General features: G+C 30.7%; 1 protein-coding gene across 1 annotated transcript; it reads right to left on the reverse strand.

Moving 5' to 3' along the window:
* Positions 1-14,170: 14,170 nt before the first annotated feature.
* LOC8279612 (protein GAMETE CELL DEFECTIVE 1, mitochondrial) lies at positions 14,171-18,369 on the reverse strand. The gene is made up of 4 exons (XM_002527722.4): positions 18,123-18,369; positions 17,094-17,944; positions 15,557-15,746; positions 14,171-15,190 (listed from the first exon to the last, which is right to left on the reverse strand). The coding sequence occupies exons 2-4, from the start codon at positions 17,885-17,887 to the stop codon at positions 14,972-14,974; spliced, it is 1,203 nt and encodes a 400-aa protein (XP_002527768.1). The 5' UTR covers positions 17,888-17,944; positions 18,123-18,369; the 3' UTR covers positions 14,171-14,971.
* Between the last annotated feature and the right edge of the window lie 5,316 nt (positions 18,370-23,685).

The raw sequence follows: 23,685 nt of genomic DNA on the forward strand, positions 1-23,685 counted from the left end.
AAGTCAATTGGCTCTGTGTGGAGCTGATTTGGCTATACGCGGAGCTGATTAAAGCAAAAATTTTAGGAAATTTTAGTAATTTAGTCCCTCAACTTGAGAAAATTATCGTTTTATCCTTTAAAGTTAATTTTTTCTAACAATTGAGTCTAAATTGATGCTAGAAAAGTACTTTTTATTCAATTATTCTCAATCCTAACTTAGATTCACTTACTTCAATCTCCTAAGACTTGAGAAAGACAGTAACTTTCATTATAGGATTTTTCGTAAGTGTCTCGATATCTAGATCCGGAAAAAAGGTGCTAATAGCTACCCCCAGTTTGTCAAAATTTATGCAAATGAACTTTAAATAAATTGAGACAAAACATAATTATTAAGGATACGAAGGATGGATATGAATGTGAGTTGTAGAAGCTACGCTACGTAATCCGAGTTGGTGCATAATTTCTGACTTTGATTTAGGGACCACGTCCGTCATATCTTGAAGATCTTCCCTCAAGATAATTGTAGTTATGTGACGCTTCATAGGCTTATGCTAGTATAGAGTTTCTATCTGGATTTGATTTAGGGTTCCACACTCGTCTAATTTAGGGACAACGTTCGATGATTTAGGGACTACGCCTGTTGATTTTGGAGAACCACGCCCGATGATTTAGGAACCATGCCCGATGATTTAGGAACCACGCCCGATGATTTAAGGACTACACCTGATGATTTAGGAACCACGCCCGCTAATTTTAGGAACCATGCCTGATGATTTGGGAACCATGCTCGATAATTTTGGAACCACGCTCGATGGTTTGGGAATCACGATCGATGATTTAAGGACCACGCCTATTGATTTGGGTAATACAACCACTAATTTAAGGAACCACGCATGATGATTCAGGGACCACACCCATCTGATTTAGGAACCACGCCCATCTAATTAAGAAACCACGTCCAATGATTTGGAAACCATGCCCGATGATTTGGGGAAACCGTACTTCATGATTTGGGAAAACTGAGCCCGATGATTTGGGAACCATACTTGATGATTTAGAGATCATGCTCGTTGAATTAGGAACCATGCTCACTAATTTAGGGAACCATGCCCGATGATTTAGGAACCACGCCCATTGATTTCGGAACCACACTAATTTGGGGAACCACGCTTGTTGATTTTGGAACCACACCCAATGGTTTGGGACCACACCGGTAATTTGGGGAACCACGCCTGATGATTTTGGAACCACGCCCATCTGATTTGGGAACTACACCCATGATTTATACTTGCAGAGACTTTCCTCTGGCTTCTTGATAACTTTATACTTTCAGATGCACTTATGTTTTCATTTCTGCTTCAGATTGTGATTTATATGTACTACTCTCTTGGATAACTTTCGCTTTAGGATGTGAATTTATGATCTTCCACTTCAGAAAGTAAACTTGAGTGTAGATCAAGCATCTTCTTTTCTTCACTTTCCTACTATAAGATGGTGGCATCTATACAGGTATATAGAAATTACATCAAGGAAAATTAGTGAAAGTGCATGATATATTTCTAAAAGATCATCCTTCAGTTTAGACAAAGTCATTTTGGTGCCTATCAACATTGACACTTTAAGAGTTCAATCACCTGCTTTTCGACACGTGGGATGGAGCCTAATGGTCAATGCTGTAATTGATTCATATCAAAGATTTGAAAGTCATGGTGACGATAGGAGGTGCACATCCAGAGATAACTCAAGCATGCCAGGGCTGAATAATTTTGCCTAAGGGTTGTACTGATACTTGTTCAATGATAATTGGCTTTATCACAATCTCATACAGATAGCAACCATATCTCTTTTCTTTTCTTACTTTTACGCCTTAACTTTTGCCTAAGCCGCATTTTTAGATTTTCAACTTAGCAAGCTAATGTATTAACTTTTGCCTAAGCTGCCCTTTCGGTTTTTTAACTTAATGTTTTCTTTTCTTTATACTTTTCTTTATTTTCTCTTTTTCCTTATTCTTTCTTTTTATAGATTTGGTTACTCAAGTACTTGCAGTCTCTTTTTTCAAGCTTTTAGACGATTCCACTAATTTTTAGGATTTTCCTTGACACAAGATTTCTTGAATTGAAGTTGAATGACTTTAGCTCTGCTGATTCACTGAGTGTGATGTCACAATTGATGAAGACTTGAGCACTATAATTTTTTGGATTTTTCCCGCTAGAGAGTTAAAGAAAATTATCTTGGTTTTATTCAAATCTCATAGATTCTGCTTCTTATTTTGTTTTCTCCTTCTGATAGTGCACAAGTAATGAAAACTAATGTACAAGTTTGATAAACATTCTTATCAAATTTTGTTCATTTAATAAGGGTACAAATGGGTACATTTTCTATTTCACATAATACTACTCTTATTATTAACTAATCCATTTGAATTTTCTAATCGAACATTTTTCTCTCACCTGTTGAACTTATTTCCCCCGAGATTTGAATTCCTTTCAGTATTTTCAAGCTTAATCTCTTCTTTTCTTTTTTTGATATGAAGTTTTTCAGCTTGATCTAAATTTCCTTTTGGAGTCAAATACAATGGGTCTTGTATTCTTTCAGGGTTAGAGCGCTAATCTTTAATCACTTATATCTTCGGAGGTCCTTGTTGTTTTTAAGGTTGTAATTAATATAATGGAGTATGCACTCAGCCTTCTTTCTTTATTCCTAGTATTTTGAATAATTTTGGTACCTTGAATTCAATTATATTGTATTAGATATTATATATAGTAGAAATGTACCTAGAATTATCATTTGTGCCTAGATTAAATAAACCAATTTGAATAGAATTGATGTTAAACATACGCATATAATAATCATTGTAATGCAATATACCATTAAGATAAACATCAAACAAGCAAAAATTAGAGTTTTTTCATTGATCCTAGAAGCAAAATCATGTCTTTGTCTTCAAATGAATCAAGAGCTGAATCTTATGATGACCCACCATCTTTAGATAGTTGGTCTTCAATTTCTCTAGCTTTATAGTTTCCTCTGTCCCATCCAGCTTTAATATTTTTAATTTCTTCTACTTATAAGCCATCATCGTACAATCCCAAGAAGATCTTGGGATTCATCATTTGTAGCTTTTTCACCCAAGATTGGAGAACATTTCAGACTATCATCCAAACTTGATCCTTTTTAAAAGTTTTATTCTTTATTAAAACTACTTTGTTCCTCCATCTAGTCAAAAAGTCAGAAAAAGATTCATTAGGCTTTTACTTTATTGATTCTAAATCTCTTATAGAGACTTCTAGCTGAGCGTTGTAGTCATATTACTACATAAAGCATCACAAAATTTTTTCTGATCAGACTTGATGGACCTTTCCAACCCATGGTATCGGTTAACAGCTAGCTCTTCTAATGAAAGTACAAACAACTTGATGATTTGGGTCATGATTGTAACATTTTGATTTAAGTGCACCTTTGGATCTCCAATTTCATTGAACTTCTGTATTTTAGGCATACAAAATTTGGGGGGCAACTTATCTTCTCCAATCAACATCAGTTTATCAAAATTAAAGGTTGAATCTAAACCTTGATCTTTTAGCATATCTTGCATCTTGTTGAGCCTTTTACTCAGACTATGCAAAATCTCAGATAGTATAACAGCTTTTGCAGTAAGAGTAGACTCGTCCTTAGCTTGTTCTAGCATGTAGTCATTTAGATTCTAGAGGTGCCCACCATATGCTTCTATATTATGAGTAGTAACAGCAATAGTTGCATGGGCAGTGCTAGTCTTTTGGATAGTTTGTGATATGAATCAAGGCTGCCATGAGATTACATTGCAAAGGCATGAACCAAAAGGTCCAAAATGGAAATGCAACTCATGCATGAGAACAAGAGTCCAACCTTATAATGAAGCATTCAGTCCATTTTGAAGAATAAAGCCATTCGGCTATGACTAGGCCTTTGGGCTTAATTCATATTTATATCGGTTCTTATCTTTTGGGTTTTAGCTTAAGTAATTATTTTAGTTTATTTTTATTTAATTAATGATTATTTTATTAGGTGTGAGTTATATGTGTGTTGTGAGGAGTTACAAATGAGTGCACATGTTTAGTTGTCATTTGGGAGTTATAAAATGAGTGCTATCAATGTAAAAAAATAGCAATTTTAATGAGTTTTAAGGGGATTAAAGGGGAAAACGTGGGAAAGTTCAAAAGATATCCATTTAGGTTTTCTTTGTCTTGTTTTGGCTATAAATACCAAAGCCAAATTCATTTGTAAATATAGAATTTTGAATGATAATCTTTGTTTGCTCTTTGTGAGTGTTTTTGCTTAAGTTCTTGCATGAACTTTGAACTTATCAAACTATTTTTAGTTTGTGGCGTTCTCTAACCAAAATCTTATGTTTGATTCATAACTTATCAAATCATACTTGGTTTGTGGCGTTTGGAGTTGAATTCAAGTGCTAGTTTCATTGTTGGAACTAGTTTTTTCCTAACTTCACTTGAGGAGATCCTTGGGTTTTGGAATCATCTTGATTGGAGGGTGTTTTCTTGCATTCCATATGTATCGTAACTCATTAGTTATTGGGGTGTATGGTTGCTAAGATGATGATTTCCTATCATTTGGTATCAGAGCTTGCTTCAAGTTGAGATTTGCTTATCTTTGTGTTTTGTGTGTAATTAAAGTTTCTCATCTTCTTTACTTTTTTTTTTTATGCTGAATTCTTCTTGTTTCAATTTTGTACTTCTAAGTACTCTTTGTTTTAAAGTTTACACCTTTGTGTTTATTAAATAAATTTTTATTGTCCCTTCTTGTTTATCATTTTATGTTGTCTTTTTTCTTTTCCTTCAAATTCCGTATCATATCTTTTGTTCTTTCCTTCAAACGTCTTTGTGGTTCTTTATTTTCATCTTTATTTCATCCTTAGACGTAAAAAAAGAAAAAGAAATGTTTCATGAAGCTGAGTTCATTAGATAATGTCAAAATCTTCGTTATCAATCTTATGATAAGATGTGGGGTCAAAGAAATGATCATTATGAAGACTGCAGACAAAATTTTTATTCTTCTAAATCTAAACCTAAGAGGTTAGATAGATAACCAAGTCAAGTTTTTATTGATGAATTGTCCAAGGAGAACAAATCTTTAAGAATCGGTCTTGAAGCATTTAAGCATGAGCTTGAAGAGCTCAAGATGTTGACCAATAGCTTTCTTAAGCATCTTAAAGATAAAGCCGATTCTAAGCCATTATTAAAGACTAACATCCATGATGTAAAGGAGGCAAATTGCTCTACTGAAGTCAATGTAGATTTTGAAGACTTGATAATTGGAGATGGCAAGAAAGACAATGACTTCCTACCTTTAGATGAATTCAATAGTGAAGAGTTTATCGCTGATGGAGAGGCAATGGTTCAGTCAATGAAGAATGAAAGAGTTTTGCTTGATAAAACTGAGACTATTGAGCATGTTGAATTTATTGGTACTAAAAATATTATTTGTTCTAAAGTTCCTCTAATCACTATTGTGAAGGAATTGCAGGTTGATGATGGCATTCAATTACCGTTTGAGATTATATGTTTATTTCTTTCGCAATATTTGGGTAAAATTCGAGGAAGAATTTTATTTCAAGAAAGGGGGAATGATATGAATCAAGGCTGCCATGAGATTACATTGCAAAGGCATGAACCAAAAGGTCCAAAATGGAAATGCAACTCATGCATGAGAACAATAGTCCAACCTTATAATGAAGCATTCAGTCCATTTTGAAGAATAAAAGCCATTCGGCTATGACTAGGCCTTTGGGCTTAATTCATATTTATATGGGTTCTTATCTTTTGGGTTTTAGCTTAAGTAATTATTTTAGTTTATTTTTATTTAATTAATGATTATTTTATTAGATGTGAGTTATATGTGTGTTGTGAGGAGTTACAAATGAGTGCACATGTTTAGTTGTCATTTGGGAGTTATAAAATGAGTGCTATCAAAGTAAAAAAATAGCCATTTTAATGAGTTTTAAGGGGATTAAAGGGGAAAACGTGGGAAAGTTCAAAAGATATCCATTTAGGTTTTCTTTGTCTTGTTTTGGCTATAAATATCAAAGCCAAATTCATTTGTAAATATAGAATTTTGAATGATAATCTTTGTTTGCTCTTTGTGAGTGTTTTTGCTTAAGTTCTTGCATGAACTTTGAACTTATCAAACTATTTTTAGTTTATGGCATTCTCTAACCAAAATCTTGTGTTTGATTCATAACTTATCAAATCATACTTGGTTTGTGGCGTTTAGAGTTGAATTCAAGTGCTAGTTTCATTGTTGGAACTAGTTTTTTCCTAACTTCACTTGAGGAGATCCTTGGGTTTTGGAATCATCTTGATTGGAGGGTGTTTTCTTGCATTCCATATGTATCGTAACTCATTAGTTATTGGGGTGTATGGTTGCTAAGATGATGATTTCCTATCATTTGGTATCAGAGCTTGCTTCAAGTTGAGGTTTGCTTATCTTTGTGTTTTGTGTGTAATTAAAGTTTCTCATCTTCTTTACGTTTTTTTTTGTGCTGAATTCTTCTTGTTTCAATTTTGTCCTTCTAAGTACTCTTTGTTTTAAAATTTACACCTTTGTGTTTATTAAATAATTTTTTATTTTCCCTTCTTGTTTATCATTTTATGTTGTCTTTTTTCTTTTCCTTCAAATTCCGTATCACATCTTTTGTTCTTTCCTTCAAACGTCTTTGTGGTTCTTTATTTTCATCTTTACTTCATCCTTAGACATAAAAAAAGAAAAAGAAAAAGAAATGTTTCATGAAGCTGAGTTCATTAGACAATGTCGAAATCTTCGTTATCAATCTTATGATAAGATGTGGGGTCAAAGAAATGATCATTATGAAGACTGCAGACAAAATTTTTATTCTTCTAAATCTAAACCTAAGAGGTTAGATAGACAACCAAGTCAAGTTTTTATTGATGAATTGTCCAAGGAGAACAAATCTTTAAGAATCGGTCTTGAAGCATTTAAGCATGAGCTTGAAGAGCTCAAGATGTTGACCAATAGCTTTCTTAAGCATCTTAAAGATAAAGCCGATTCTAAGCCATTATTAAAGACTAACATCCATGATGTAAAGGAGGCAAATTGCTCTACTGAAGTCAATGTAGATTTTGAAGACTTGATAATTGGAGATGGCAAGAAAGACAATGACTTGCTACCTTTGGATGAATTCAATAGTGAAGAGTTTATCGCTGATGGAGAGGCAATGGTTCAGTCAATGAAGAATGAAAGAGTTTTTCTTGATAAAACTGAGACTTTTGAGCATGTTGAATTTATTGGTACTAAAAATATTATTTGTTCTAAAGTTCCTCTAATCACTATTGTGAAGGAATTACAGGTTGATGATGGCATTCAATTACCGTTTGAGATTATATGTTTATTTCTTTCGCAATATTTGGGTAAAATTCGAGGACGAATTTTATTTCAAGAAAGGGGGAATGATATAAATCAAGGCTGCTATGAGATTACATTGCAAAGGCATGAACCAAAAGGTCCAAAATGGAAATGCAACTCATGCATGAGAACAAGAGTCCAACCTTATAATGAAGCATTCAGTCCATTTTGAAGAATAAAAGCCATTCGGCTATGACTAGGCCTTTGGGCTTAATTCATATTTATATGGGTTCTTATCTTTTGGGTTTTAGCTTAAGTAATTATTTTAGTTTATTTTTATTTAATTAATGATTATTTTATCAGGTGTGAGTTATATGTGTGTTGTGAGGAGTTACAAATGAGTGCACATGTTTAGTTGTCATTTGGGAGTTATAAAATGAGTGCTATCAATGTAAAAAAACAGCCATTTTAATGAGTTTTAAGGGGATTAAAGGGGAAAACGTGGGAAAGTTCAAAAGATATCCATTTAGGTTTTCTTTGTCTTGTTTTGGCTATAAATACCAAAGCCAAATTCATTTGTAAATATAGAATTTTGAATGATAATCTTTGTTTGCTCTTTGTGAGTGTTTTTGCTTAAGTTCTTGCATGAACTTTGAACTTATCAAACTATTTTTAGTTTGTGGCGTTCTCTAACCAAAATCTTGTGTTTGATTCATAACTTATCAAATCATACTTGGTTTGTGGCGTTTGGAGTTGAATTCAAGTGCTAGTTTCATTGTTGGAACTAGTTTTTTCCTAACTTCACTTGAGGAGATCCTTGGGTTTTGGAATCATCTTGATTAGAGGGTGTTTTCTTGCATTCCATATGTATTGTAACTCATTAGTTATTGGGGTGTATGGTTGCTAAGATGATGATTTCCTATCAGTTTGTTTCTTGAAAATTTCAACTAAAGCTTGTTAGAGTTCCTCTTGGATAATAATCCTTAGGTTACCTATAATTGCAATCTTGATAACATCAATGTCTGCTCGTGGACCATCTTTATAATTAGTGGGCTTCTTGGGCTTTTATTTAGTACTGCCTCGATTAATCATGAAATAGGTCTTCTTGACACCTTTCTTGTCCTATCCAAACTAAGAGTGATAATAAAAAATGGCTTCAAAATAAGGAGTTAGTACGATGCATGCAATGCACGATATGCATGAGGCACGTGTAATGCATAAGGACAAAGAAAAAGGATTAGCAAACGCATAATATTTTACAAGTTACCAAACAAAACATCCTCCCAACCTTATTTCTCCAGCACACAGTTCATGGTGAGTGTTTCTTCCCTAGGATTTTGGGCCTGGGGTTTTTATCAACAAGAGATGTAGGCTCCACACGCATACTATAAGCTCTCAAAGCAAGTTAAAGAAACACAAGGCGATGTTTTCCAGTATAAATATAAAGCCTGCATATTTTGGGCATGGGGCCTGATTCCACATATTTTTAGGCCAAGGCTTTCCAATACTTAGGCTTAAGTACATATAAGGAAAAACATCTCAAATAGAAAACAATAGGGTTCCTAAGGAAAATTGCTACTGTCATTACCATGAACTGGGTCTTGGGTAAGGATAAAAGGCTCCCACAGGTAAAAAGTATTATTTTTTGGCTCGTCACTCAAAGGTCTATGCGATGAAGGAAATCACTCAATACTTGTGAGTGATGGTTGACCAGTGTTGCAATTCCAAGGTTCAAGTGGAACCAAAGAACTACTAACCGTTGCCATTAGGGCTATAAGGACCAAAGTGCACAATGTGTGATAATGGTGTAATGATGCAAGAGTCACTCGTTAAATAATGAAATTAAAGACAAAGATACATTAGAATCAGCTTCTCTTATCCCTAGTGGAATTGCCACTATGGGTGGTTTTGGGCACGCACTCAAGTGTCTTTAGTGACTACGGCATTGCAAGCCTTTTCAACCTAATCGAAAACATGATAACTAGTCATAGAGACTAGCGTGGAGATGGGAGTCGCCGCTCGGATAACCGAAACATTTTTACTAATGAATGACGTGTCTCGATTCCATAAGGAAGCTTACATCACAGATTCAAAGATGGATCTGAAAGCTAACTTCCTTATTTATTTATATTTATCTTTAATTTTATTGTTTAACAGGTTATTCCCTATAAATGCATCATAATATATTTCTACACATCAAGCACTATAGCATGTGAGGTCCACTGAAGTCTAGCCCATTTTATTTAGCCCTAGCCCATATTTGAAGTTATTAACATAATTTACTAGTCAATTATGTATAAAGCCCGCTTAGTTTAGCCCAATTACAAGTTATGCTTTAATGTTCAACCTTTAGCCAAATGGATTACTTTTTATGAAAAGGCCCAATTCAATGATCAGTAAATTTAATATGGCCTAATTTTAACTAAATTTAAGCATGACAAAGCCCACTAAGTCTACATGAATTTCAAATTAACGCTCAATTACCACTTGATTAAACTAATGGCCTACAATTTTCATGACAGATCTAATTTTAAAACTATTATCTATGTGCCTAATTTTAATTAGGCAATCATTTAATCGTATTTTTGGCATGCATCAAAATAGAGTAGAAAAGTAAAGTGTAGAAATGAAATATAACTGTTACAACTCGTCTACAACTAAGAAAATTGGAAGAAAGCACCTAAAACTAAGTACAATACATAAATCTCAGAAATACATTAAAAATAGAAAAATTGGGGATGGAGGGTACACAACTTATCGACTCTAGGGCTTTGATTAACATTTTGGCAGCTTTTCCTTCAACTTGATTACCCAAAGACAACTCCTCATGCACAAGAAATGAAATAATCAATTAGAAATGCAATAAATGAAATGGGAAGTGTAAAAAGACATAAAATTAAACGGAAACCCTAAGCAAATCATACAAAACCCTAGAAAATAAGACAAGTAGTAGATAAAGAAAGCAAATTTCATATTTGAAGCCTGGAACCCTAAGACTAATTTTAATAACTAAAACATGAAGAAATCATTAATCTAACATGCAATCATAATCATTTGGCTAATTGGATCTTATAAACCACAAGCAGTCATATTATTATATTCAATTTTCCAACATCTTCTTATTATCAAATTTTAATTTTCCAATATGTTCTTATTATCAGATTCAATTTATGTCATGTTCATATTATCAAATTCAATTCCTAACAATCTATAAGCATGTTGATTCACAAAAAATCTTATTCTAACTATTTAAACATATAGAATACAACAAATAAACCCTGGTCATGTTTCTAAGATCATAAAGGAACATAAGAACCAGTTTAATAGGAAAGATGATGTTGATGATACTGGATGTGTGGGAACCCTCAAGTTGTCATTGTAGTTTGCTGATATACAAGTCTTTAGAGATGATAGGTGGTTAAATTGAAGATTGGATAAGAATCCAATGTTGTTTTAAGCTTGAGAAAAACTTATGTCATTCAAGAAGAAACTTTCCTAATCTTGAATTTTTTTTTTTTACTTTCAAATGATTATCACTAAAAATATCAAATAATTATTACAAATCACTTATAGAAACTCTTTTCCATCAATTTTAACGTTTTAAGTAAGAACAAGTATGAAAAATGATGTCGAATCTCGAAAGATAGCTAATCGGCACTGTGCACAGTTGATCGGCTCTATGTAGAGCGATTCGGTTGTACGCAAGGAAAAAGTTTAGAAAATTTTAGCAATTTAGCACTTGAATTTGCAAAAACTGTCGTTTTACCTTTTAAAGTTAATTTTTTTTTCTAACAATTGAGTCTAAATTGATGCTAGAAAAGTACTTTTGATTCAACTATTCTCAATCCTAACTTGGATTCACCCGTCCTCAATCTCGCGAGACTCGAGAAAGACATTAACTTCTATCATAGTATTTTCCATAATCTCCTCGATATTTAGATCCTGAAAACAGGTGCTGACTACATAGACGTTTAATAAATGATTTTCCTAGGCCATTTTGAGTATGAGAATGAGCTAGTGAATGTTCAACAGTTATTCTAATTGACATGCAATAATCATTAAAGGTCTTAGATCTAAATTCACCAGCATTATCAAGATGAATTGTCTTAATAGCATATTGTAGAAATTAATGCTCTTAATCAAATTATTTAAGGAAGTAATCTAGCAAATGCTAGATTTTGAGTTGATAACAAACATACATATGATCATCTTATTGATGCATCTATTAACACCAATAAAATATTTAAATGGTCCCCATATCGGTTGAATTGGTCCTCAAATATCACTTTGTACATGTTCCAGAAATCCAGGTGATTCATTTTTTATTTTGCTCAGTGAAGGTCTAATAATTAGCTTTCCTTGAGAGCAAGCCGGACATGAAAATTCATTAGATTGAAGAATCTTCTGGTTATTCAATAGATGGTCATAAGAGCTTTCAATAATCTTTTACATCATTGTTGATCCAGGATGATCTAATCGATCATACCAAATAAAATAAATATTTGGGTCAGTAAATTTCTGATTTACTACTACATTTGTTTCAATAGTACACATACATGTATAATATAAGCTAGAGGAGAAAGCATGTGATTTTTCTATAATACATATTTTTTTTCCCATTGTGAGGGTTATAATATAGAGATGTTCAATATCTTTCACATTTGTAGTTTTAATATGATATCCATTTCGGCAAATATCTTTAAAGCTCAATAAATTTCTATGACATATTTGAGTGAATGATGCATGTTTAATAAAGAAATATTTACCTCTATGTAGTGATATATTTGCTCTTCTGGAGCATTCAATTATTCTTTTACTACCAGATATTATAAGTTTCTCCCATTGTTAACTGAGAAAAATATTTTTTTATCTTTTAATACGATGTCTGCAAGACATAAATCTGCATAATTTATTTCTAATTCTACTAATGATTGTATAGAATCCATAATATTTTTACCTTTCTATATAAGAAATAAATAATACATTAATTAGTATCAATTTTTTAGAGACTAATATATTTAGTTCTTAAGGAATATAAAAATATTAATTCTTTAATAAATTGGGATACTAGATTTCAAGATATTTAGTTTAGGAATTTAGGGTCAAAATTCTTCAGAAATTTATACCTCAGTTATTTATTTAATTAGTTCTTTAAGAATTAAAACTAATACTAGTTTTTTTAGGAACTAAAATTTATAATACAATTCTTCAGGAACTACATATAACACTAGTTCTTTAGAAACTAAAAATTAATTAACATTAACTAATATTAGATAATATTATCTATAATAAATAATAAAATAAAATAAAATAGCATAAAAAATAAAAAAATATAATTTTATGAAGTATGAAGATAAAATTATAATCGCAATATAAACTAGTATTTGATTACAACAAATGAATTTAGTAGAAATTCAAAAGCTATAAAACTAAAAAAAAAAAAAAAAAAGATGCTATATACAAATTAGGACTACCAAAAGGTCTTTGTGAATTCAATAAATATAGAGTATAACCTCATACAATTTTCTTTTAAATGAAAAGAAAAAGAAATAGATCTATTTTAAATCTTATTTTAAACAATCATACTAATAACGTGTTGTAAAATAAAAAATAACAATAAAAAGTATTGTAAAATAAAAATTAAGAACAAAGAAAATAAATAGAACAGAGAGAGTAATCTTTTCATATCATTCAATTGATTATAATACCTATTTATAGACGTAAAGGGTTACAGAGATAATTCTATTTACATAAAAAAATCTATCCATAGACATAATGAAAGATATCTAATATAACCCAAATACTTTAATTTTATCATAATAAATAAAATTAAAATTTATGAAATTCTATTGTTTTTTATATAAGTGAAGGTTGAGATTTAAATTCATAAGAATTTAAATAAATTTAGGTTTATAAGAAAAATAGTTCCTAAAAACTTTTAGCCTTAAACTTTTTAAATATTATTTTAAATTCAAAAGATAAGATCTGAAGTTATATATCCAAATTAAATTCTTAATTGATTAATCTTTTTTAATAATAAAACATTCTTATTTAAAAAAATATTTTTCTTATTTTTCTATATTAATTTTTAATATTTATTTAGTGATTTTTAATATGAATATTTAGTATTCTTTTAAAAATAAATATAATAATTGAAAGTGAAGATCATATAGCATATTTCATAATATTAGAATATGTAAACCATTTTAATTTATAATGAAAACTTTTATATAATTTTTAGCATGAAAAGAATAATGAAATTTTTCAAGTATATAAAAAAAAAAACAGAATCTTAAAATTCACCTATTAAGGATAATAAATTTTAAATTTTTAGAAATTACAAAACTTGAAAAATATGAGTCAAGATTTTAAATTCTCAAAAATTTAAATTTTTATAAAAATAAAAATAGACCCTTATAGATTTCAATCAGTTATTATCGTTTTTGTCTTACAAATTGAGATAACATCATTTATTTGTCAAAGTAATTTTGTTCTTATTTGTCTTCAATCTTGAATTTTATAAGGTGGATGTTACTGTCAGTTTGGCTCATATTAAATCAGAGTTCAACTAGGTATAGATGGTGTTGATGGAAATTTATTTTTTCTTTTTCTATTTTTTAATATTTGAACACAACTTTTGAAATAAAAATAATAGCATTTTCATTAATTTTATTTATTAATTAAGATACTTTTTACTCATTAAAGAAATATCAATTTTTATTTATTTATTAAAAAGTAATATTTTATCCATGTACTTGGAAGAGAGTGAATAATACCGTGTGAAACAAATTCAAAAGATGAAATTGATATTTCTGCCATTCAAACAAGGAAAATCAATAAGGGTAATTTCATCATTCTGCTCAAAATTGACGGTTGACTCACTTAAAATTCTAACAAAAGGAGTTGTTAGTATAATTTAGTACAAAATGAAGGAGGTGTCCATGTATTCTTAAAGTGTCGGGGAGCAACTAGTACAATATGCCAAAATTCAGGGGGTAAATAATAATTATCCCTCAAAAGTATCAGTAATCTCAATCTGAATACTAATAAGATCTAAAATACTGGGATCTGGCAGCCAGGCGGGCAAACCAAAACAGATAGCTAGAGAAGGTTTCTAGATATGAGCCTATGAGAATGGATAACAAAATTGCTTTTTGACTAAGACATCTTGAACAGCCTGAATAACATAGATAAACAAACCTGCCTAAATGCTGTCAGCAGCAAACTTTTTCAAGCACAGGATCTCAAATAAGCCTCAAGCTATGCAAGTTTTTGAAGACGTTCCAGCAGTCCGCTGTGCAAGTATTTGCCTGAACCAGAAAACCTTAAAGTAGGAGCAGAAGCAGCAGCAGCAGTTAACTTTTCTGACACATTCTTGTCCTAAGCTCCGTACTGCCGATCAGAGTTCAACCCTTAGTTGCTCAACTACTAACATGATCATAAGAAGAAATGCCAATCAATTATGGAGTAAATGGAAAATTGGTAATGGCAAAGATGACGTGAACACCATCAGTTCCTCACACCCCATGCACGAAAACTACAAGAAAACAATGTCATTCTAATATCTTCTATTTTATTTTTCATGACCAAGAAAAGTGGATCTCTTAACATCTATCTATCAGGTGCAAATTTGATCAAGGAAGAATCTTGCGTCTGCGGCGGGGAGTCTCTCGTCTAACATACATTTTCTCTGTCTCATTCAGTGGTCGGCTGGATCCATCTGGCAAGCTTACAAACTTCCACCCACCACCACCTCCACGCTTCCCTCGTGATCCCATTTTTTCCACTGTAAAGTTCCAACCCTCAGAAGATCGTCTCCTACTGTACTTGTGGCATTTTACCTGCCCTGCCATCTGTGCACATGGGAAACAGAAGGTATAAATGAAATAATCGAAAATAAAAATTGATTTTTATTGTAAAACTGGTTTTTAAAACAGCACATGCAACATAATTCACCCCTAAACTCTTTGCATCAAAGGCTCATGCTAAAGTTTCAATCAATTTCCTCAAGCCGAATGGAGATTGGCCCTCGAGTAACATTTCCTATGAGAATACACTAGCACTTTTAGCTCTAAGCATGAAAAACATGGGGCCTAGGGGAGCATTAAGAAAATAACAGTAATAATAGACACTAAAATATAGACCATCATAGAGTAAGCATTATACTAATGTTGATTTTCAGCTTCTTCTTCCCAGGTTAAATGCGCATGGAAAATTACCTTCATTTTGTTGAAGTTCATCTTCTGGACAAATTCTTGATACAGCATTTCATCCTCTTTCATGGATATCTCATAGTGGACTTCATCCAGGTCTTTGATGGTACCATCCCAACCCTCTGGCATCACCTTGAAATCAGGCTTGTAAGGAAGGGATGCTACATGAAATTCTTGGTCATGAGATTTAAAAAATCTGGAAACCAAAAGAGAGAAAATTGTAAAGATAAGTCAAATACTCTGGAGGTCATCAGTTTGTGATGCCATACAATTTACTATCTAATAATACTGGAGATCAAAACTGATTTTTCACTTGGAGAATGCTTAAAAAAGCTGATTATGGATAAAGAAATACAGCCAATTTTAAGGATGAGAATGTAATAGGAATTGTAAACTCAGTTGAATAAGATTTATGAATGGATTTAATTACTTGATGCTTGAAAGCACTTGGAAACTTAAGTATCGAGTGGTGATTAAGATGCTTGAATGAGCTGATTAATGTCATATTAAGTAGAACTTCAAATGTACTAGTTTTCTTTGAAATCAACTAGGAGATGATTTTTGTAAGCTCAGATCCTCTGATGGATTTGATAAAAAAGCATTAAATGCTTTTGAAAAGAATATAATTCAAAATCTAAACATAGCTAGCAGCAATAAAATATGGTGACCAACCTTCAAGGTATATGAATGTCAGAATGTGTATCTTGACTTTAGAACCAATACAACTAAAAGCACATATATATGCATTTGCACATGCAGAGCATTGGTATTGGTTTCATCTATCATGAAGAAGATCTCCCTTGGAAAGCTTTAAAACAATGACAAATGAAAGACATGATATTTTTTTTTAAGTTAGATTTCTCTAGTGTGACAAGCTAGATTTATTTTGTACTAATCAGACGGCTATTCCAGAGAGCATATCACTCTTCCCCTGAATGTATCTCTGTACATATAATTGTCTCCAAGACCTACAACTGTTGCATGCTATAAAACTAAAATGTACTAATAGATTTTTGTACATAGAGATTAAACATTTTTGCTCCATGATAGCATCTGTTTAGCAAATTTAAAGCATAAGATTTTATTTTCCTGATTAATTTTTATCATTCATCAATAACAAACAACAAAATCCATTTCAATTTACCAACCGTACACACAATTTTTGAGATCCAAAAGCTATAATTTACAGAAGTGCTGCTTGATTTGATTCAGGAACATATAGGTACTTACAAATATAACTGAATGAAAAAAAGAAGTTTTTAATAACAACGGAAAACAAATATACACATTTCTTTTGTGCTTATTTGAGTGCTTTTCTGACCAACATTTTAATTTCCATACCAAACAAAAGCTTTGAAACAAATGCAAGTAAGATCAATAAAAGTCTTCATCTCGTCCAGTTATCCATGAACAAGTAATGTATGGCAAAACCTGATAAACCAATATAAGTGAAGAATAATGACAAGTCATTCATTTTTCAAAAGATGATGTTATTTATTACCCTATAAGATCTCCAAGATTAACTTCAGGATATAGTACTTACTCCGGGCAAGTATCAAGCAAGAGCTCAACAGAGTCGTCCAAGGGATGACCAAGTTTTTTCTCCTCTTCCTCCTCAAGTTCTTTCAGCCAAAGAATAGCATGCACCCGCTGCCTCATAATCCTATAGTCCTTAGCAAGCCTCTCAACAGTGTAGACTTCAGGATTCTCCTTATGCAAGCGGTACATCTCAGCCTTCTCCGAGTCCTTCAGATAAGATCCTCTAGCACCAGGCTCCCTTACTTGTTTCAACAGCACACTCATCTCACGCATCTTCTCACCCCATCCATCCACAAAAGCCTTGGCCTTCTTGTTCTCCGCCTCAAGTTCTCTCATCTTATCATCAATCTCTTGCAAACTCGAGACCAATGCAGTCTCAGAAGCATTTAACCCACCACCAACATTAGAGCTAGAATCTGTCTGCTGACCAACTAACTGTCCATCAAAATGATCCTTAGTCATTCCAGTCGACCATGATGAAGCAGAATCCCAACCCAAATCATCAGAACCACTCTCCCCAAAAGATCCCCCCACCACACTCCCCCAATCATCTTTCCCTTCATTTCCACTCGCACTGAAAGATCCCCCCACTGCACCCCCCCAATCATCTTCCCCTTCATTTCCACCATCACCACCTGACTTAGCTGAAAAAACCCGTGTGTTAATAAAATGATAAGCTCCAATTACATTATTTGGTCCCCTTGTATCATTTCCAAAACTGGGTTTACTTTTTTCTGTCACTAATCTCACAGCATTTGCAGTCGAAAAACGCGATATAACCCTATGAATATTTTGCATATTTGCAATATCTTTAACTCCTAGAAGCCAAAAGAATTCAAGCTTTTTTGCTTATCCCTGGAAACAAGACGACGACAACAACAAAAATTTCACTATGCTGTCATTGTATCACCAAAGATCACAGAAACCCTAATTTTTTAAGGAAAAAAGAAATAACAAGGAAAACCAGATAAAAAGAGAAAGAGAAAGAGAAAGAGTAAGAGAGAGAGAGAGAGAGAGAGAGAGAGAGAGATACCTTTCGTACAATTTTAACCTCGATTTACCACTATTGCTCCTACTACAAATTCTAATTAGCGGAGCCAAACAGCTTTTTTAAAATATATTCTCCAATTTTGTCTTCTGCAACGTCTTACTGAATTACATCACCCTGCTTCTTAGCATCTCAAACGTTTAACCAAAACGGGGAGGGCAGAAGTGGTAAGATGTGAAAATTAATGGAAAGGGAGGATTTGCAGGAATTGGGGTGTATAGGTTTAAGAGCGGTTTAAGTAGCAATTTGCCCCCTGAACTTGTTTTCCAGGTCCAATCACCCCAAAATTAATTTCTCCTAATATAAACTGGTCAATTTGCCCCATATTTAAGAAGATGCATTCTTTGTCAATGCTATTTACAGAGACATCTTTGAAGATTATTGATCTTTAAATAAAGTGGTAGCTTTAGCAATAGAGCTGGTAAATCCATTCTTGTACTAGAAATGAAAGAAGATCCCTCAATAGGATTCCAAATCTCATTAGCGATTTTGAGTTTGGTTTTCTGTTATTGTTGCTAAAAGTGTTGAAAGCTAATTTTATTATTGTTGTTATAAATATTAAGTTTTAAGTTTATTCTTATTGCTATTGATGTAAGTGTTGAGTGAATATTATATAGAAGAGTCGGAAGAAGAGACGTTTTAAGGTAAAAGAACGTGAAAAGACAAGCAATGGTGAATATTGAAGGAAGCTTTCAGCACGAAGAAAATAACGAGAATTTGTTTAAAAATAGAATTATTATAAAATTAGTGTCTTAACTTTTCGATTTTTCTATTTTAATATTTAAACTATTTTTTTATTCAATTAAATGTTTGAACCTGCTAATTTACATATAATATAGTGTTTTTTACAGGTTGTATAGGTTAAAGATTTAATTCATTTTATGTATGAAATAACTTAAATATTATTTTTTATCCTTATTTATATTTTTTTCTATTTCTTTTTTCTCTTTCTTTTATTATCTTTTTTATCTTTTTTCTATTTTCAATAGAATCTTCTTTTAGCATTAAACAAAATGTTGGATTAAGTTCTTTTAATTTTTATTCATTTTTTAAAAAGAAATTTATTCATTATCATTTGATTTTTAGAACACTTAATTTTTCTCTTTCTCTTCTTATTATTTTAAGGTGAAAGGATATTTTTTTATTTTTTATTTTTAAGGTGAATGCACGAAAATAAAAAATAAAAAAATAATATTCAACTTTTTCAATTTTCATTTGAATGAATGAAAATTATTATTTTTTTACTTTTTTACTTTTAATCTTTTGAAAATAAATGAATTTAAAAAAAGTAGTGTTGAAAATGGATAAAAAAAAAAAGAAACATGATATCATTTTAAAGAATGGTATTTAAATCAATTTACTATTCAAAATAAGTCAAATAAGCACTTTATTATGTAAAACTGGCTAGAAATACTATATTGAAAATTTTTAAGAGGTTCAAATACTTATTTAAATAAAAAAATAATTTAGACACCAAAATAGATCAAAAGAAAAAAGTTAAAACACTAAATTTCTAATTATCTCTTTAAAAACAGAAAGAGGTTTACTGGCACCAAAAGGTTGATTTCTCTTAAATTTAGGTTTAGATTTAGAAACAGAAAATAATGGAAATTATATTCTCAGATTTAGATTTGCATGTGTAGTAGGAAACTGATTAATTTGAAATAGAGTTTAATTTGGCCACTAATTTTATCACACAGACTTAATGTAGTCATTTTCTAAATTTATGGACTTTTTACTCTAAATCTTTGGATATTTAGCTCAAATAAACCCTATTTTGAAAAGAAATGAGAGAGTCATTTTCTCTTGAAAATAAAATATAATTAAAAAATTTATAATATCATTTAAAAAATATTTTATACTTTTATTACAATTAGTATAATTAAGCAATAAATAGCTATTATCATCATTATTCTCGCTAAAACCGCTCTCACCTTCACCGCCCTCAACACTACCACCACTGTAACTGTCTCATACATTGTCTTTATTAAGAAAAAAATAGTAAGAATATTGTAGCAATATTTATTTTTTTACTGTATTTTGTTTAAATACCAATACATATATACCTTAATTTAAATAATTTAATGTAAAAAATTAATACTTTTTATTTTTTATTGTATCAAATCTTTTTCTAGAGAGTGTGTAATTCACTCTCTTAATTTTATAAAAAATAGAGCTAATTTAAGCTAAATATGTAAAAGCATGGGTTAAGATTTTCATATATTTAAAAAAGTGCTAAATTGAATGTGAGCAATAAGATTAGTGTCAAATTAAACTTTATTCCGATTAATTTTTATATCTTGACTGAAATAAAATATTTTTATTTTCTTTTATGTATTATCTAAATTTATAAATCAAAATTTTTATCATTTAATTTTTATGAGTTTGCATTTATTGAAAATTTGAACCATATCTTTAGGTGTTTATGATGAAATTTTTATATTTTTGTAAAAACAATTACCAAAGCATGTAAGAAAAAATTAAAGAAGAAAAGGTAGGAATAAGGAAAAAGAAAATTATAAATTTTTATTCTTTTAGTGTAGCTCAATTGCCTATATATATACTTGTGAAATACACCTTCCAAAATTTGGGACAAATTGATCAATTTATCAAATATTAGGAGAAATTGAGCAAAAAAATTAATTTTGAAGTGATTTGGACTTGACCAAAAAGTTTAGAAGGAAAATTGCTACTTAACTTGTTTAAGAGCTTCTATAGGAGTTGCAAGAGGGCAAGTTATTCAAGTAGTTTTATTTCGGATAAAGGATCATTTTGGCCCCTCAACTTGTTTCACTAGGTCCAATGGTAATAGGTGTTCAGTAAATATGCTCATAACTTGTTACTTTTCGGCCATTTAAACCCAATTTCTATTTGATTCATGCATGTGAATTAGATGCATAAGAAATAGAAAGTGAACCAAATAATTTATAATTTCTCTCTTTCTCTCTCACATATTTTCTAAAATAAATACTCAAAAAAGATAATCAATATTGTCATTATCTATGACTATCTTTCTGACGTTCACCTTGATATAGCTAATCAACAATTTTAGTCAGAGATTCTGCAATCATGGTCATTCATAGATAATACACTACTCAACCAATCTCACTTTATGAAATGCTTGTCCAATATTGTTTCATTGCATGCAACACTATAATATTGCTTTTGGTTAATAACTTGCCTTTTGGTACATATGAATCATGGACCATGTAGATATACTAATTTGGATTATAAAAATATAATCAAAAGAAATTAAGGACGTGTAAAAATTTGAATTCCAATTTGGTTCCTGATATGATATGCTAGTTTAGATTATGAGCAGGCAATTAATTTAGCGACAGAGGTTAGATATTATCAAATCGGAAGGAAGCTCGGCTTCTACAGTTATTATTGCTGCTTAAATTTTTGCCATTGGTCATATTGATAGTGGTTTTAACGGTGATGGTAGTGGTGAGGCAACAATGCTGGTGGTTAACGCTTTAATTAATGGTTTTCTTATTTTACTAATATTATTTTTTGTTAATTTTATTTATTCTTGCAATCTAAATTTAATTAATCAATTTCAAATAAAGTTAGTAAGTGAAAAGCGATGCTCTTTTCAAACTTAAAATTGCTCATTTGGTTCTCAAAATAGAACTTTATGGTTTAACTTGCTGAAAAATTATAATTCGACATATGATCTAGTGATAAATTGAAGGACCAGATTGATGCTTTATCTATCTTATTTCTATTCATTGTTTTGGAAGAAAAACCTATGGTAAAGGAGATTTTAAAAAGATGATGTGTGTAATTTAGTACTTACAAGTGCACGAACCGAATCATAGTATAAGCGGTAAAACATACCTATGTAGATCTCTCAAAGAACTTATAGCAAGGTCTTATTATAAAAACTAATTATCAAATAAAGAAACTAAAAAGTAAATCTAGACATCCTAAATCAAGATTTTGAGTGAATAATATTCATAAAATAAATAAACAAAATAATAAAAGTAAATATGCTAATTTGTATGTTTTAAGATGACTGTATAGTGAAAAAAGTATTTAGTTTCGCCAACTACTTAGTATTACTCTTGTTTAACAATAAACACAAATCTAATGAATGATAAGTGATGTTCCTTTTTTCCTTTAAATACTCAAACTAATGATATAACTAAAGTTTCTTAATTTAATATAGGATGAAGCACAAATGATGTTTCTAATGCAACAAACTAAAGATGCTCATAACAATTATAAATACTAATATGATATGATGGTCAAATAATATTTATAACTGAAACTAATAAAATATATTGTATAAGAAATCATAAATTAAATATAATATTAATAAGGTTCATATATAAACATAAAAGCTTAACTAAATACTTAAAAACGCTAGCCTAACATGGTTATGGTAATTAAATAGTTAAACATAAAAAATAACAAGAAAATAGAAACTACCTCAAGATCCAGAATATCTTGAAGGCAAGAAGATGATTGATCCTCACTCTTCAATCCCAAAAGCTTCATTGATCTTAAAAGAATTAAATAAAGACTAAAGTGTTTGTGATGAAGCACTGTAGAAAGAAAACTACAGAGACATGAATGACGAAAGATGCAGATAGAAGAGGTACAACCAAGAGCATCCTTTGACAACTCTAGTTCTAGATCTATAGAGATACATATAGAATGAGTCATCTACCAAAGATAAATCTATCTAATGATATACTTATCATACTTCCTAATTATGAATAAATAAATAATATAAATCCTTAAACAATAAAAAGTCTAAAATGAACCCAAGTGAATAGTAATTTTTGGCTCATACAGTAATTAGTCAATCCACGTGTCTCGGCCTCAGGTCTTGTTAGTAAAATATCCTATTAAGCCTTTTTTTGAGTATTTTGCTCCACACTTTTTCTTTTTAGCTAATATTATTTGATTTGAAAAATAAAGCTTAAGTGAGATATAAACATATATTTTCCACCAAATTATATATATAAAGTAAATCAATAAAGCTTAAAAATAATCTAAATATTTATATATAATTTGGACCTATCAAATACCCTTACACTTAAAAATCTTTACTTGTTCTCAAGTAAATAATAATTAAGAATTAACATTTATAAAAATCACGAAGAATAATAATATTGAACTTCAAGCTATCACTCAAAAAATCTCACTAATACAAAAATTATGCTAGCCCTAGAATAACTTGAATCATCAAAATTTTTGTACAAGTATGAAATCAACCATTGTTAACCAAAGATTCAAGCATCAAATCCCTATACATAGTTCACGATAAATAGCCTAACTTATCTTTAAAGGATATAACTATGATGCATAATCTAAATCATCATAACCCTCTTCAAAAGGCAAACAATTATTCATAACAAGAGATTAATAGACATTTGTTTCACAACTTTTATTTTCAAGTCCTTTTTTATTTTTATTTTTTTATACACCTCTTAAATTTAAAACTTATACTTGGAGATTTTTTTCTTTCTTGAGATGTTAAATGTCTTTTTACAAAAATTCAAACATGGGTAATGAATGCCCCTAGTTACTCAAC

Source organism: Ricinus communis, chromosome 8 (assembly GCF_019578655.1).
Source record: "Ricinus communis isolate WT05 ecotype wild-type chromosome 8, ASM1957865v1, whole genome shotgun sequence".
Classification (NCBI taxonomy): Eukaryota; Viridiplantae; Streptophyta; class Magnoliopsida; order Malpighiales; family Euphorbiaceae; genus Ricinus; species Ricinus communis.